Source organism: Camelus ferus, chromosome 32 (genome assembly GCF_009834535.1).
Source record: "Camelus ferus isolate YT-003-E chromosome 32, BCGSAC_Cfer_1.0, whole genome shotgun sequence".
In the NCBI taxonomy this organism is placed as follows: domain Eukaryota; kingdom Metazoa; phylum Chordata; class Mammalia; order Artiodactyla; family Camelidae; genus Camelus; species Camelus ferus.
Window position 1 is genome coordinate 16,652,616 of NC_045727.1, and position 15,244 is coordinate 16,667,859.

Below are 15,244 nucleotides of genomic sequence, written 5' to 3' on the forward strand. Positions count from 1 at the left end.
AGGGCAGCCCTCCTCGGGCAGGAGAGGATGGGGCCAGACTGGTGCCATCCACGGAAGGTGCTCAGGCATCTTAGTGGAAAACAGCTCGAGGTCCACAATTTCCAGGCTGTGGCTCATCAATAATGGATGAAGGCCTCTGTTGCAAAGTGATCAATGCCTGCTCGGCCCCCCGCAGGGCTGCCCTCGAAGAGACTGCAGGGAACACAGGAGGGTTTTCAGAGAGAACCCAGAGCTCTGGGGCCAGGACTGCTCCAGCCAATGTGGTGAGGTCACCCCTCCAAGAGGCAAGAGAAAGATGCTGCACTGATGGGATCTAAGTCAGTGACAGGGGAGGGGACACACTGCAGATGCCCTGGTGCTGCTTCTTTCTAAGGACAGCCCTGTGCATTTCTTTGCCAGATGTGGCTTACAGCCCTAAAGATGGTCACTTTCTCCAGGAGCACTGGGAATGCTCTGTCGTAATCAGTGAACTTGTTAAGTAATCCGTGACAGTGTCAACTAACAGCTAACATTTAGGGAGCCCCTACTGTGCTCTGGATCTGAACTCACTATCTGACATGCAGATAAAGCACTTTACATGCATAATTTTCTACAGTAGTTATGACGATCCCCCCACTTTATGGAGGGAGAAACTAAGGCTAAAAACGGCATTTGCGCACAATCCTCCACTAGTGAGTGGTAACACCAGGATTTATTTCCCTCTCGCTGACTCCAGACGAGACTACAATTATCACTGAATGTAATTAACATTTGCATAGCATCTATATCTTTCAAACCTCTTTCTCCTACGTCCCATTTTAATACCCAGAACAGCCCGACAAGGAGTATGCTGGTTCAGGGAAGCTGTGTCACTGACTCAAGTTCACGTAGCTGGTGATCAGCAAAGCTGAGACTTGAACCCAGAACCTTGGGTTCATGCCCTGCATCTATTCTCAACATGAGCACAAGGCTTCATTTCCTCCCCCCGCCACCTCCTCCCCGATGCAAACACCAGGAATCTGAAGCCAAACTGCAGTTTGATTCCACGTGGAACAAAGGGTCTTAATTGATTCTCCATTCCCCTAAACCTATTTTCTGTAACGAAGACCACTCCATCGACCCCACGGTAAACCTTTTCTCGGCGGGAAAACAGAAATTAGCATACTCAATTGGTGCTAACTCTGTTTGTAGCCCTCTGTCACTTTGCAGAACACTTCCCATCAGCCAGGGCCACCGAGACAATTAGCCTCATTGAAATAAAGACATGATTGACTCATTACCTATCAGATTGCCTCAATAATGACTGCATTAATTTCACAAGCTAGTGAGTCCCAAAAGCTGCTATGAAAAAAATCAATGATCAAAGTGATGACAGCACCAGTCCGTATATTACACAAGGCGGCTGGTGCTGCCAAAAACGTTATTGATTAAGTATGAAGCTTTCATTAAAAAGATAATTGGAAACGACCATACAGGGAATGGGAATAAGTCATCGCCTCTGCAGAATCTTATCTTGCTTGGTTTTCTTTCCTTTTAAGAGCATATTGCCAACCAGAAGGCCAACTGCATGTGGGATCCCACCTTTTTCATAAATGTCATGGCCCTTGGCACAGGCCTCAATAAGGCACCGGGGGCTGAGAATCACAAAGAAAAATCTAAGTGGTTCACTTTTCATGGGTCCAGCTGCTTATCGGACCCAAGCAGAGAGTGACAGCCCAACATCCCCATCTCTAAGGGATCCCTGGGAGCCACTGTTATGCAAGCCATTTTTGCTCTAAAAATGCTGAAGGCCAAGGTTTTGAAATCTAATATGGAAACAGCCCTCCTCTCTGACACTGCTGAGAAATTAGCTACTCTCCTTTTAGTAATTTTCCAGATGAGAGTTTATTTAAACTTTCAAATGTTATTCTTTTTCACAAGCACCTTGTCCCCACTGGCAAATGCATGCCACAGGTAATGACAGTCAACCCCTGTGAAAGAACAATTCGCTGATTCCGTCAGCCAACCTGGGAGGCACAAAGTAGTGGCTCCATTGTACAGATGGGGGGACTGACACTCAGAGCAGCTAGATCATTTACTCAGGATTCACACCTCAGGAAGAGGTGGGGCCTGAGTGTGGACCAGGTAGGCCTGTTCTCCCCTCCTAGTCACAGCCTCCCCACCTGTTAGGTGCCGAACCTTGCAATGCACGGGAGTGGCACTTGTCCTTCAAGATCTGTCTACTGCCTGGCCTGGCTTCCAAAAGGACACACTGACTTGATTTGCTCTTGAGAGTTCCCCAGTGAATGCCAAATATTGCTCAACAATAATAATATCTCATTACTGGGATGCTCTGGTTTGCGGACACCCTGCCTCACCACCGTGAAACTGCGTATAGCGACTTCTCATCTTGCTGTTTTCTCTCTTGCTCTGTAATGGCTGCTGAAATCACCAGAGCAGGTTTTTGTATTCATGAAACAACTGAGCAATTATCTAGACCATTCTCAAACTTGAGTGTGCACTGGAATCCCGTAGAGGGCTTGTTACAACCCAGGCTGTGGGGTCCCACTCCCAGAGTTTCAGAGTCACTAGGTCTGGGATGGCTCCTGAGAGCTTATTTCCAGAAAGCTCTCGGGTGATGCTGGAGCAGCCGGTCCAGGGACCATCCTTTGAGAACCGCTAGTCTAGAGGGATGAAGTTCTTGGAGTTGAAGAATCCCTCTGATTCAGGATCATAAACACCTGTGCATAAATAATTTGCTGTATCTTTCCAGTCATAAACAGCAGAACCACAGCCAAATGAGAAGATCCTGGGGTCGGGACTGATACAGGTGTGCACGGGAGCTGTACTCCTGCTACCTACAGGACCTGGAAAAGGGGCTTACTTCCCAGAGGTAGTTTCTGCGTCTGTAAAGAAGGGAAACTGTCATTATCTCAAAGGAGGCTGCGAGGGGAAGAGAGGAGTAATACTTGAAGTTGCCTAGCTTAGTACCTGGCTCGTGGCGGGAGCCCAGTAACCCACAGGTTTATTCCCTCTCCTGAAAAGCTGCTGCCAACTCCCAGCAGGATAAATCAGGTAGAGACCATGGAAGACTAACAGCTTTAACCACAGGCTTTAGCAGAACCAAGAAGCCTGCAGGGAGAGACTAGTGTGTCTATGGGGCAATGATCAGTGTAAATGGCTGTGAGCTCTCTGAAGAAAGAGGTTTGATAAGGCAGGTCACTTGGTATTGCAAGAGGCACTAATGGCCAATAATTCCACCATAGTACGTAGTAAACCTAGCAGTTTACATAGGACCTGAAGGTGGAAGGCAATCGGCAAAGGTTTACTGGATGACGTTAACCAGCCAGTAGATAACTAAGTGGGGTGATGGCCCTTCAGTCTCTTCTCTCTCCGATTTGTATTTCTAAACATTATCCCTACTCCCCTGCTCACCACCTGGTCCTGAGTTTACAATCTCTGTATCCCACCTCCCAAACCATGACCCATGGAACACTTGTCCTGGGAGATGGTAACGGGCCTTCCACAAAAGCAAAAGAGTAAGGGTTCCAGGGTCAAATAGCCTGGGGAGCCCTAAATACTACATTTTCCCTCATGAGGACTTACAGATGTATGAGTACATTAGGTATCTGCAAAGTTCTTCACTTTTTTGGAAGGGCTTCTGGCTCAACACTAGTCTGGAGAAAGCTACTTCTTTCAACTCTAAAATCACGTACCCTCTTTCCAAGCCCTTCCCTTTCACTCACTGCTGCTAATCAGCCAGTCCTACAGTTGCACTACAGCTGGTTGCAAAGTAAAAGGTACAAGGCTCTGAGTGAAGATGGCTGTTTCCTCTCAGGTTCCTCTTTCTGAGGTTCAGAAAGTTCTCCTGAGGTCTCGAATGTTAACCCTTCCAGACCACTGAGGTTCCTGGGAGGGTAGCCTAGGAGTGATATTTTCCAAAGTCATTTCCTCCCACATTATAACACTTTATCTTAACAGCCTTGTCATATAGGAAGGGCAGAGAATCACTAGCCTCGTTTTCAGTTCGATGAATAGGAGACGCACAGAAGTAGTGAATGCTGAGGTCAGACAAGAGTCGTGTCTCCTCTGGGCCCCTGAAGTGATGTGTAGAATGGCCTAAGAAAGCAGCTCTACTCACCTGGCTGTGCCCCACGGCCACTGCCTTCTTCTCCAGATCCAGGGTCTGCAGGAGCTCCTCCACGGCCTGCAAAGAAGAGAGAAGCAGAGGGGAAGGCAGAATGAAGGCAGGAGGCTCCCAGGGTGGAAGATCAGCTGGCTGGATAGGCTGATGGACACATCGGGAGAGAGAGGATGACCCCACATGTCTGTGAGCTAACAGAGCCCCACCACCCCAGGGAAGTGCAGACGATGAGCATGTACTGAGCACCTACTGTGTGCCATCCACTCTGCTGGCACCTGCATAGACACCATCTCATTCCATCCTCACAGCAACCCTGGGTGGGTCATCATACTACTGCGCCCATTTTATAGATGGGAAAACCACAGATACAAAACTAAATGGAGGACGTGTCTGCTATGGAAAACAGCACGGCGGTTCCTCAAAAAATTCATGTAATTACCATATGATCTAGAAATTCCAATTCTGGATATATACCCCCAAAGAAGTGAAAGCAGGGACTTGAACAGATATTTGTGCACACTCACATTCATACCAACATCATTCACAGTTGCCAAAAGGTGGAAGTAACCCCAGTGTCCTTCAATAGAGGAACAAATAAACACAGGGTGGTGAATACACCCAACGGAATATTAATCAGCTTTAAAGGGAATGAAATTCTGATGCCTGCTACAACACAGAGGACACAATGCTAAGTGAAATAAGCCAGTCACAAAAGGACACATATTGTATGATTCTGCTTATATGAGGTAACTGGACTAGTCAAATTCAGAGACAGGAAGTAGAATGGTGGTTGCCAGGGGCTGGGGGGAGGAGGATGGAAGTTTGCATTTAATGTGGACAGAATTCTGGTTTTGCATGATGAAAGAATTCTGGAGATTGAGCGTGGTGATGGTTGCACAGCAGTATGAATATACTTAATGCCATCTGAAGTGCGCAATTAAAAATGGTTACAATGGTAAATTTTATGTTATGTATGTTTTACCACAGTTTAAAAAAATGAAGGCACTTCTGCAAGGTCATACATTACACATGAGCAGAACTAGATTGGAATCAAGGTCTATCAGGTCACATGGCAACACTGACGTCTTTACTGCTTCACATGCTTAAGATGCCTGCAGAGGACCCTAGGCCACTTGGGAATTTACCTACCATGTCTCCTGTGACAGCCTCCCCTGCCCTCTGTCCTTCTCTTGCTGCACCTGTCTGGGTCTGACTCGCTCTCATAAATGTTTGCTGAAGAAATGACATGGCCATTACCCTTGTGTTCCTGACCTAGAGTAGGGAGGGGGAGAGAGCCCGTGTTTAACTCATCTGTGTCCTCTCCAGCACCTGGTCGTGGTCTAGGCATACAGTAGGAACTCAATAAACATGATGACTGAATGAGTGAACGCCCACACAGGAGATCCAGTGAGGGGAGAAGCAGGGTGGGGTCGGGGGTAGTGTAGAGAAACCCAATGTGGGAGAAGCAAACTCACTCAAAGAGATTCCTGGATGCAGCCTTGGCCAAGTCACCAGCCATTTAATGGAATTTTCCTCTTGTCATGTAGTCCTGCAAGCTCGGAAATAATCCTGCCAGAGATCTGTACCCTCGGATAAATGCAGGTCGTGCCTAGTTCCCTTGTGACTGCCAACTCCCCTCCCACTCTGCCCTCACACTAGCCCTCGCGGACCTTCCATTCACTGAAAATCACCGAGTCTATTTTCAGAATAAACTGTCAGAAAAGTAATTGCGACACTCAAGAAGCAAAAGGTATTATGAGACTGAGTAATTTAGCAGATGAGTTTCAATTCCATGGGTCATCAGCAGCATGGAAAATGTCCTAAGATAGCAAAAAAAAAAAAATCTTATTAAAAGTCTAGTCCAAGACTGTAGTCTGGGAGGGTTTCCTCCTCTGACCTCTGGGAAGAACATTTCATAGTACTCCTCCAAAAATTCAGTGTTTTCACTTATTACATTTAAGCCAAAAATGTTCCAAGGGAGCTACAGGCAGCAGAAGGCATAAAACCAACATATCCAAAATACAACATTTTTTCTTTCTGCACAAGAGGAAAACAAATAAAAATTGGCCAAAAATAAGATGGGTTGATGGAAAACAAATACAGTCAGTGACAATTACCTAAGTCTACCTCGGAGTTAACACCCAGAGCACGTGTGTGGAGGAGAACTCAGGATGTGGAGTCAGATCCACCCGGGCTGAGACTCTAGGTAAACCACTCAGCAACTGTGTGACCCTGGATGAACATCTTACTCTGAGCTGCAGGCCCCTCTTCATAAAAGTGGGGAAAATAACAGCACTGATTTTGGAAGATTCTGTGGTTGTGTTCAAGAGTGCTTCATGGAGTAGCAACATTAGTAATCACTCAGATGACTGGATAAAGCAGTTGTGGTACATATAAAAACACAATGGAATATTACTCAGCCATAAAAAAGAATGAAACAATGCCACTTGCAGCAACATGGATGGATCTAGAGATCGTCATAACTAAGTGGAGTAAGTCAGAGAGAGAAAGAAAAATATCATATGATATCACTTACATGTGGAATCTAAAAAAAAAAAAAAAGGACGCAAATGAACTTATTTACAAAACAGAGATAGATTCACAGACACAGAAAAAAACCTTACGGTTACCAGAATGGGGGGAAGAGGGTAGGGAGGCTTAAGTCGGGAGCTCGGGATTCATAGATACTAACTACTATACATAGAATAAACAACAAAGTCCTACTGTATAGCACAGGGAACTATATTCAATAACTTGCAATGGCCTATAAGGAAAAAGAATATAAAAAGGAACATACATGTATAACTGAATCACTCTGCTGTACCCCAGAAATTAATACAATGCTGTAAATCAACTATACTTCAATTAAAAAAAAAAAAAAACTTCTGAGGAAAAAAAAAAAAAAGAAAAAGAAAAACGACTGAGCCTCAGGTAAGAACAGCACAAGTCTGTGGCAATCCTGACCGAGGCTCTTTTCACTCCCACAAGCTCTGCCACTGCAGTGGTCCTGCTAGCCGAGACGAGCTGTGAGAACCCTCAGCTCTGCTGCCAGAGGGTTTCACTTATATGGAGCCAAGCACAGGGAAATCCCACACCCAGGATCCTTGTCAGAAACAGAAGTGATCTCGGCAGCAAACAAGTGGAGAAGGTCAATGGCGCAGCTGGCCTAAGGTGGTTATTCTGACGGGGCAGGTGATGGACCAATGAGTATCAGGTCCCTATAACAAGGGATAGAGGACACGGGCCAGGTGCAGTGGGCCCTGATAAACTCCCATACACGCCTGGCAACCTGGAAGCCTACACGCATCACAGGAGGGACCAAGAGGACCTGAGCCAACTATATATCCCTACTTCAATGTCAGGCCACATGCACAGGAAGAAAACATGCAAAAGAGTCACACAGAAAGTAAAACCCGTGGCACGATCATATATGCCTTAATGTTTAATACGTTTCCCATCCCACACGAAGCACCATAAAAATTAAATAAAAGTGTCATAATAGATTCAAGGTATCTGATCACAGCCGCTGCTGACCACTAAGCTGTGCTGATGCAGGGGCAACCCCTGAGAATCCAAAATTTATGATAAAAACAAGAATAGAAAAGAACTGAACGGAGGTATCAGCAGTCACATACCATGGAAAAGACAGACTCCATAAATCTAGTCCAGATAAATTACTAAATAATTGGGAAAAGATCAAAATCTAGAGATGCAATTTTACATTATTGAAAATGTCCAGTTTCCAATAAAAAATTACATGACATGCAAAGAAACTGCAAAGTGTGACCTATACTCAAGAAGACAAACCCAAATAAGCAGTCAGTAGAAACCCTCTGTGGGCTTAGATGTTGGACTTAACAAAGACTTCCAAGTAGCTATTACAAGCTATTACTTCCAAGTAGCTGGTACATGATGTGTTTACAACCATGCCTGGCACATGCCAGGCTTCCTAAGTACTAATACTGGTGGAGGTCCTGAGGTATAAGCCCCTCTTCGGTACCATGAAGTGATGACATACCTTTCACCATTCCAGGCCCAAATTATCAGTCCTTGAACGTACCTGGGAGAAACCCAACTCTAGGCCTCCACTTACAGAGTCCTAGAATTTTGCAAAGAGCTTTCTCTCCAACGTTCAACAAGGAGGCACCCAAAAAGCATACAGTCTGACATCTCACGTTAAGCTGAACGTGCCAGACAAGGAGCGAAAGACTCCAGAACAATGAAGACCATGGCTGGGAAGTGATTCTCCAGCTTGCTCCTCACTGGGCGTGTGATACAGGGAATCCACGGCTGTGGAATTGGATGCTCCGCCACTGAACCATCCAGCTGCTGTCAGATCAGCATCTCCTCCATGAAATGGTGGCACATGCTGGGGCACCTACGATGTGTCAGGCACTTTGTTATGCAGTACTGCATACTGCCCCTGTCATAAAGCTATCAAGTATCAAGGGGCATGGATAGATGGAAAGAGAGACGGCAGAAACCAGGATTTGAACCTGAAGCCTGACTCTCAACAACGTCCTTTAAGCCACTGAAACTCTCACTTACACACTCATCAAATCATTCCATATGGACGGGGACTACGTCTCTGCTATTCAACTCTATTGGCTCAGGATTGTAAACAGAATGCCTGGCACAAAGCAGACACGATATGAACAAACACATAAATAAACACACATTTGTATAACTGGGTGGGTTAACGTTGAATGGAAAACATGCAGAATCATTAAAGCAGTAGACCCAAACTGGAGGACAGCAAGGTGAGGAAAAAAAGGATGACGAACAAATTTCAGAGGGATTACCAGAGGCCCTGAAATAATCATTCAGCACCCTGAGAGCAGTCAGCTCCCCCTCCCAGCCATGGGCTCCCAGGGGCCTCTTCTCAGCAGAAAAGGACTCCAAGACAAGTTCCAAGGAAACTCGGAGTGTCCACCAGGGCTGGAGATGGAACAAGAGTGGCTGCCTTTGAGAATACAGATTAACATTCCTTAACTGTGTTCTTCAGATCAAGTCCCCAGGGACAGAGATCTGGTTGGCTAAAATTAGTCATCACTGTAGACACTCTGAGGGCAAGTGCCCACACTTCAATCATCAGTGGGAGACTTGGCACCTCCTGCCTCAGCAGCAGAGAGACTGAAGGGACCAGAATCTGGACACAGCCAAGGTGAACTGAAAGATCTCTTCAGTAACCAGCCTGCGAGTCCGTCACTACAGTCACTCGGGGTGGGCTTCAGTGTAGGTTAAGGCATCTCAACCAGATGGGATAACCTGGGAGAGGAATGGGATCCACAATGATTAGAGGGGGAAGACAGGGTCATTTTGGAGACCTGAGCCTACTCCTGGGTGTCTAGAAGAGACAGGGGCATCCCGAATGGTGGGAGGTCAGCATGAGGACATAACTCCCTAAAGAGGACAACAGAATGGGCAGAGAGAACTTGACTCCTTCATAATCTTGCTTAAGCCAGCTCAAGTAATAAGGACCTGGTCTTTGATGCCATTCCCCAGCTGGTAACATTTCATTCACCATCACTGACCACCTGATAAAGCCCATACTCACCACCCCTGCTAACAATGACCTAGGGTCTGGCCCCTGCCAACATCCACAGACCCTTTTCTTGATACCTGGCAGCACTTCTGCTCCAGCTGCACGAAAACTAGCAACGCAACTTCGTGACTGTGGATCCTCACATGCTCCGTGTGGGTTGCCCTGTACTCTCCCTCTTACTTCATTCCTCCAAATTGTCCCACAAAGCTCAACTCAACTATCACCTGCTCTGAGGTGTCTTCCCTGAATGCCCCACCCTCACCCCTACAGCAAATATCAAGTTTTAGAGGTGTTCCCTGGGGCATCCCAAAGCCATCCCTCGTCTGGAAATTGCTTGTTTCAGTCTTTCTCCCCCAGGAGACTGTGTTCTGTTCATGCCTGCATCTCTGGCAGCTAGCACAGGGTCTGGTGCAAAGCAGCCCCTTGGTTAAAGTTGGATGGAATCAATAATAATTATTTAAATTAACATCATGGATGGCACATTCTATACAAAACTTCATCAAACACTCTGTCTTCAAAGGGTTTCCATTCAGAACATGAAAAGATGTTCAACAGCACAGACCATCAGGGAAATGCAAATCGAAACCACAATGAGATACAACCTCACACCCATTAAGAATGACCACTACCAGAAAAAAAAAAAAGTTTGTGAGGATGTGGAGAAACTGGAACCCTTGTACACTGTGGGTGGGAATATAAAATGGTGTAGCCATTATGAAAACAGTTTGGAGGTTCCTCAAAAAATTAAACAGGATTACCGTACGATCCAGCAATTTCACTTTGGGTATACGCCCCAAAGAATTGAAAACAGGGTCTCAAAGAGGTATCTGTACACTTGTGTTCATAGCAGGGTCATCCACAATTGCCAAAAGATGAAAGCAACCCAAGTGTCCACTGACAGAGGATGGATAAACAAAATGCTGTATATAAATACAACAGAGTTATCATTCAGCCTTAAAAGGAAGGAAACTCTGACACATGCTACAACCTGGGTGAATCCTGAGGACATCGGACTAAGTGCAATGAGCCAGTCTCTGAAGGACAAATCTTGTAATGATTCCTCTTATACAAGGAGCCTAAAGTAGTCAAATTCATAGAGACAGGAAGCAGTATGGTGGATGCCAAGAGCTGGTTGGGAGGCAGGAAGGGGGAGTTAGTGTTTCATGGGTATGGTTTCAGTTTTAGAAAATGGAAAGTGTTCTGGAGATGGATGGTGGTGATGGCTGCACAACAGTACGAGTGCCACTAAAATGCATGCTTAAAGACAGTTAAGATGGTAAACTTTATGTGTATGTTACCACAACAAATAGTACAAAGGCCTATGTGAGGAATTTGAGAGCCTGTGTTCAAATCCCAGCTCTACCACTACCCCACCGCCTGGCTAGGTGATGATGGCCTCAGTTGCCTCTGCTGTAAAATGGGGACAACTCCCATATCAGGAAGGCTTTATCTACTGAGGGCTGTTCCAGATTGAAAGTCTGTAACCTTTTCACATGAGGCCTGATATTCTGTGATGAGAGTTTGTGCACAGGAGGTAAAAGGCATATGCTATTTTTGTTTCAGGAGCACAAAATATCCAGCAGGGACCCAGCAAATGAGAGTACTTCATTGGAAAAGTGTCTTGTTTCAGCACCACATGTGAGGCACACGGGGGACGCCCCGAGGCCCACTTTACACCCTGACAATGAATTCCCTCTGCTGCCGTCTAGTGTCTAATGACAATATTGACCTTTTCTGGCTGTCAAACCTGTCTTATTAAATCCTGAGGTCTTAAATGCTTTGCACACAGAGGCTGACAGTTTGCCCACCCAAGCACGTGTTCATGTATAATTCATGGCGTATCATGTTGCCTGGCAAATGAATATTTATCAGCTTTTTCATAAGAGGCAGGATGGCATTTCCTTTTGTTGCTACCAAAATCCTACACTGCAGCAAATGAAATTTGTGAGCAAATAAAAAAAGAAGTGAAAACTCCCAACCAAGTCCATTCCGCTTGTAACTTTCCACTTTCGGAGGCCCCCGGCGCGTGCATGGAGGTGGCTTCGGTTTGGCTACGAAAGGGAACTGCAGTCGTCCGGAATAGAACCGCCTCCATATGCTGCCCCCACTGCCTGCACAGCCAGCTCCCCGACGACCCACTTCTGTGCTGCTTTCAACTGTAGAGCAGCCCGAGACCCTTTCTGTGGTTCCATTCCAGATGCTCTGAATGGAGATCAAATTTGGGGGAGATCAAGGATAAGGAACCCCAAACAAAGATTGGTACAGAGTGGCTGGTGCCACCAGGCCAGGCAGAGTTTCATGGTTTCCAAAATGGGTTGCCACCCAGGGAGGGGACAGCCCTGAACCACACCAGCTGGGTCTGAGGTACCCTCCCTGTGATGAGTTCGCAAGGCCCCAGAGAAATGCTGCCTTGTCTGCGGGAGGGAGCCTGTGCCCTGGACCCTGCTCCACAACAGAGCCAAGAAAGGACTTAAGAATTGTGACTGTTCACTCGTCTTGCCTCATGACTCACTGACTGAGGTCTCCAGTGCTGTGATCTCAGGCACGCGTAGACGCACTCACTCGGAGGTGGAGTTTCAACCCAGTTGTGAATACAGAGTCTGTGTGGCTTGGTTGCCATCACTGTGGCCTTGAAAGATGCTGATGACAGAAATTCACACACAATGAGCCCTTACTAGGCCCTGTGTCAGGCACACCAACTATACTATTACATCTAATCTTCCAAATACCCCACTAAGGTTGATGATGGTGGTGTTCCCATTTTACAGATGAGGAAACTGAGGCAGAAGGCTGCAGTAACTCATTTAAGTTCACACAGCCCCAGCTGGACATCAACTGCAGGTCTGTTTGACTTGAGCCCATGTTTTCTCAGGCCCTCCCTGGAATCAAGAAACTTGGGTTCAAGGACAAAACCTACGAATGCTTGACTGTGTGGCCTCAAGGGAATCAATTTATCTCTATGAGACTCTGCTTCCTCTTATAAGGAGACATAATAGCTCTTGTCTGGCAGGGCTGTTGTCAAGATGCACTAGGGCTCTGCCAGTTCCTAAGAGCTCTGTCATCATTGATCAGCCGGTGGCTGTTCTCAACAGAAACACGTACTGAGGGTTTGGCACTAGGGGTGAAGACTTCCAGCTCCAGGAGTTCACAGCAGAGCTGGAGAAAGGAGACACACAAGGACAGACATGCAGGGTTAGGTATGTGTATTCGTTCATTCACTCATTCACCCCACAGAAAAATTACTGAGAACTTGCTATGAGCCAGAAAACACACAGTTGACCCACAGAACTTCAGGTAAGGATAAGTGCTACGCAAACATCAAAACAAACTGATGTGACAGAGAGTAACATCTGAGCAAGACGACACTGGCCAGGCAAAGACTGGTGAGAAAAGTGCTCCAGGCAGAGGAGACAGCTGGTGCAAAGGCCCTGAGGGGGAGTGTTCACTATAATTCTTTAAGACAGGGCTCTAGTCTGAAATACTTTCCAAACATTTGGGCTGCAAAGCCTTCTTTTCATAGACTAACTCAGGGCACTGGTGCTGAGTGGAACTCCCTCTGGCAATGACGACTCCCCCTCTTGCTAGAAGCCCTTCTAGCAGGGACTTGCCCTTCTCACGGCTCTAATTCTTTCCCCGCACTTCCCCATGCAGGGTTCCAGAAGGACCCCTGCAGGATGGGCAGTGTCCTACGTGACACCACAGAGGGTGCACTGGGGTCTGGGTCAAACCTCAGGCCACCCTCCTCTTTGCCCCCAAGGCTGGCTCTGGGACCCCAGCAGGAACAGAAGCACAGGGGCCTCCGCCCCCTCACCCAGCCCCACATACCTTCCTCTCGTTTATGCCCTCGGGGGCCGACAGGAGCTTCTTCATGAGTAGAGGGTCCAGCACCTGGAATCTTCGGCGGAACTGGGTGAGCCCCATGTGGTCAGCGTAGCCTGGGGTGGGAAGCAGCAGGAGCAGAGCACAGACTCAGTGAGGAGCGCAGGGGCACCGGGGCCCGCTCCCAGCCTGGCTCCTCACTGCAATCGCCATGTGGAACCACTTTGGGGGCCTCAGTTTCCTCATTTGCAAATTTGGGAGACTGGGTTCAATCAGCATTTCCCAAATGCGTTCCCAAGAACATGAATCCTATAGAAGGCTCCACGGAAAGTGAAAAGGCTGCACTCTCATCAGCCTCTCAGAAGGTCGCAATGTATGTCAGCACTGGAGTCAAAGGCTCTAAATCTCCGCAGGGAAGATGCCCCGATTACCTCTGCTTACCCCAGAGATTTCCGCACCTGCTGGACCATGAAAGAAAATTTCTTTGGTCTAGTTTTACCCTCCCCTAGGCAGCACGTGGGAAATGCTGCATCGGATAGAATTCAAGGGTTCTTTTCAATCTAACGTGTGGGATGGACAGAGCTGCACCCTTCTATCTGGAAACTGGGAAGAGGCATCTGAAAAGCTACCAAGAGAAGGTGACATTCAAGCTGGCCTTTGAAGGGGCTGTGAGAGCTTGCCAGAGGATCCGGTGTGGAAGGGAAGCCCAGGCAGAGGGAGCTGAAGCGGGAAGATACAAGGTTTGATCCAGTCACAGCAACAGCCAACATTTACGAGGCTTTGATGCATGCAAGACACTAGGGTAACAACCTCTTTGTGTTCTAGACACTCTGGCGCCTGTAATTATTACACCCATTGTACAGATGTGGAAACTAAGGCTCAAAGAGTTCACATCACCTAGCCCAAAGTGACGTGGATCATAACTCTCCCAGCTGGGATTCAAAGCCAGATAGCGACAATAACTAATTAAGTGGAGAGAAGCCAACAACAAGGTCAAAGATAAGCAGGACTGGGTCCCCAAGGAACTTGAACTCAATTCAGACCTCGAGGTTTGGACTTCATCCTGGGTACAAGGGGCATGGTAGAGCCTAAGTTGTCTCAAAATGACCCCTCAAGGGGCTGGATGGGAGAAGGTCTGGTGAATCCCACTTCATTTTGAGACTTCACTTCACAGTAAGCCAAATGCATAAACGCTGAAAAAGAGTCATGGTGGGTGCATGTGGCAAATTCAGGAAGCCTTCCTGGGAGAAGAGGGTTTCAGGCCATGTTCAAAGAATGCTGACCACACAGAGACATGAGGCTGGGAGGTTTCAGGCCTGCCCTTTGAGTCAGACTTACCTGGGTTCACATCCCATTTCTGCCCTGATTAACCCCTTGACCAGCGACAAATGATCTCATTTCTTTGAGATTCAAGGTCTCCACTTGTCAGATGAGAAAAATAAGATCTCTTGTCATACAGTCAAAATGAGGATTAGATACAATGATGATTATGGTAAAAGAGGCTAACATGAATGCTTTCTAATGTCCAGGCACTTTCCTAACTGTGATTCCTTATTCGTTCAGCAACCCACTCAACAGTTCTCGAGATCTGAGCTATTATAGGAGAAGAAAGGGAGGCACGATCTAGGGACCTGCGGCGTGGGCGACAGCCAAGCCCAGAGTCTGAGCTGTGCCCACCAGGCCGTCCTAGACATAACATTTAATGAGCATTTACTCTCTGCCAGGCGCTGAGGGCTTTGTGAGAACGTCAGTTAGCGTGTGTACACACACAGCGCCCA

General features: G+C 47.0%; 1 protein-coding gene across 5 annotated transcripts in view; it reads right to left on the reverse strand.

The window, feature by feature from the left end:
- Positions 1-15,244, reverse strand: part of MYO18B (myosin XVIIIB) — a 215,617-nt gene that overhangs the window by 122,209 nt on the left and 78,164 nt on the right. For 4 of the 5 annotated variants that reach the window (XM_032472209.1, XM_032472207.1, XM_032472211.1 and 1 more), the window contains 3 exons: positions 13,473-13,582; positions 12,750-12,803; positions 4,100-4,165 (listed from right to left, as the gene is read on the reverse strand). In XM_032472209.1, coding sequence (XP_032328100.1) covers positions 4,100-4,165; positions 12,750-12,803; positions 13,473-13,582 — 230 coding nt within the window. The remainder of the gene's footprint in view (positions 1-4,099; positions 4,166-12,749; positions 12,804-13,472; positions 13,583-15,244) is intronic. The other variant, XM_032472208.1, reaches the window with a different exon arrangement.